Source organism: Mastomys coucha, unplaced genomic scaffold (assembly GCF_008632895.1).
Source record: "Mastomys coucha isolate ucsf_1 unplaced genomic scaffold, UCSF_Mcou_1 pScaffold22, whole genome shotgun sequence".
Taxonomy (NCBI): domain Eukaryota; kingdom Metazoa; phylum Chordata; class Mammalia; order Rodentia; family Muridae; genus Mastomys; species Mastomys coucha.
In genome coordinates, this window is record NW_022196905.1 from 110,870,061 (window position 1) to 110,872,328 (window position 2,268).

Here is a 2,268-nt window from a genome sequence, read left to right on the forward strand (position 1 = left end):
TCTGACCAAACACACACACACACTTCAGGGTAAGCTGACCACACACACACACACACACACACACACACGTACACACACACACATGTATACTTTGAAATCATAGTGTTAAAATGTACAGTTGGGTCCTGCAGCACAGAGAAGGCTTTAGATTGTACATCTGTCCTATTGATCACCAACTGTCAATGCTGCAGTCTAAAGTCACCTGAAAAAAAGTTAGAATTGAATAATTTTCTTCATCAGCATAGCCTGTGGCCACATCTGAGAGAGATGTCTTGATGGTTAAATGATGCAGGAGAGCCCACTGTGGGTGGTGCCATCCCTAGACAGACAGGCCTGGGCTGTAGCCAGAGAATAGGCCGCACCCTCAGTGGAGGACTGAGGCCTGGAAGTGGAGTGAGCCTTCCCTCCCAAGCTGTTATAAGTCAAGTGTTTTGTCAGAGGATCTGGGATCAAACGAGAACAGTCTTGTTCTAAACATTCATCTCGCCTGCCCCCCTACCCTGGCGTTAGGAGTCCAGCTGAAGGTTTACCTAAACTGTGTTCCTACTTGTCTCTAGGTGACCCAGTTGCTACCTCCTGTCCCAGTCCTGACTTTGCAGTCACTATCTGGGTGTTGAATTTGCCCTGTAGCTTTTTTTGGGTGTGTGTGTGAAAAAATGGAATTTATGAAATTTATAGACTCTGCTTTCTGTGAATCTATATGTTATTGTAATACACAGTCATGGCCACAAGAGGGCAGAAGGAGCCCACTATATCGCCCGTGAATCACCACCCATAGATTAGCAAGCCTTATTAAATAATAATATACTGGGAGTGTGTAAAGTCCTCGGCTACATAGATGCTATGAATGAAGACTCTTATATGTATATGTAGAGACACTTGAAGATGAGCAAAAATCAAAGCTTGAACTTATTGGCAGTCAGGGTTGCAGGCTTATTTAAGACATTGTTTATAAGAAGGGGATTGTCTGCAGGGCAGGTACAGGGCCTCAGGTATAACACATTACAACCTGGGAATCCCAATTCTGTTCCCAGCTCCTTTGTTTAGAGAGGTCCTTTTCCCTGTTCTATACAATCCCTCAGCCTTACCACATAGCCTTAAGTTACTCAGTATTTTTCAAGATTCATTTTCAGCCTCAAGCTACCCATGGGTCTTCTTCTTAGAAGCCATTTATGACCCCCCGACCCTGTAAGCGCATCAGAAGGGAATCCAAGATCAGAGGCCAGCCAATGGGACTCGGATGTATGTCTAGCTAGCTTGTTCTGGGTCCTCCTCCCAGCCTCCGGCCAAATTCAGCAGAGCCATCTACTCCCAGAAGTATGAAACAGGTTCTGTCTCTCTCTGCTTTCGAAGCTGGACTGTGAGTGTGGACTGTTGATCATGTACTGAGCGATCACCTCCGCTCACTCAGCACTTCCATTTTATAAGTGAGAAGAACAAGGCCCAGAGAAGTGAAATGATTTGTCTAAGTGGCAAGTGGAAGACTCAACCTCAGATTCAGCCAAGTTTTTGCATAGCTGAGCATCTTTCACTGGGTACCAGCAGAGGGCGGTGTGGACGCTCCCTGCTGTTTCCCTATGCAGTTCTCCTGAGTGCCACAAGAGGGCGGTAGAGAGACACCACTCCATTCCTTCGGGCAGCGCACTTGGGTTCACGTCCAGCTGACTGCCTTTGTTCCCTCCTTTAGGAGATCTCCCCTGATCAGCTGAGCTTGGAGGACCTCCTAGAGATGACAGATGAGCAGGTGTGTGAGACTGTGGAGAAGTATGGAGCCAACCGGGAAGAGTGCGCCCGGCTCAACGCCTCACTCTCCTGTCTCAGGAATGTGCACAAATCAGGTGAGAAGTCCAAGCGGTCGGGACTGCTCCCAGCTAGTCGGCCACTTTCCTTCAAGCTTCCTGTGCAGGCCAGCAAGGAAGAGAATGGGCTATGGATACCAAAGCCAGTTTGGGGGCAGAGATGTCTGTGAGATGTGGAAGTGGGCCGGGCTTGAACTCAGCACTGCAGAGGATGGCTCAGTCCTGGGTAATTACTGTCCAGATGTAGGAATCTTGGATGTTCAAGGGAGGCTGGGATCTTTTCCCCTCAGACACTCAGAAGTGGCTTTGTGTGCTGAATTATTATTGTTATTATCCTGGTTATTTCTATGCACAAACACTATAACAGAAATCAGGTTGTAACTGCCCCAGGGACCTGAAGTTATTTTACTCCACTCTCTTGGTACAATCCTTCCACATCAATGAGTCTCTCTCTCTCTCTCTCTCTCTC

The 2,268-nt window shown here is 47.6% G+C and overlaps 1 protein-coding gene across 2 annotated transcripts in view; it reads left to right on the plus strand.

The window, feature by feature from the left end:
- Positions 1 to 2,268, plus strand: part of Ksr2 (kinase suppressor of ras 2) — a 369,325-nt gene that overhangs the window by 95,893 nt on the left and 271,164 nt on the right. For both annotated transcript variants that reach the window (XM_031337631.1, XM_031337630.1), the window contains exon 3: positions 1,688 to 1,838. In XM_031337631.1, the coding sequence (XP_031193491.1) occupies positions 1,688 to 1,838 (151 nt within the window). The remainder of the gene's footprint in view (positions 1 to 1,687; positions 1,839 to 2,268) is intronic.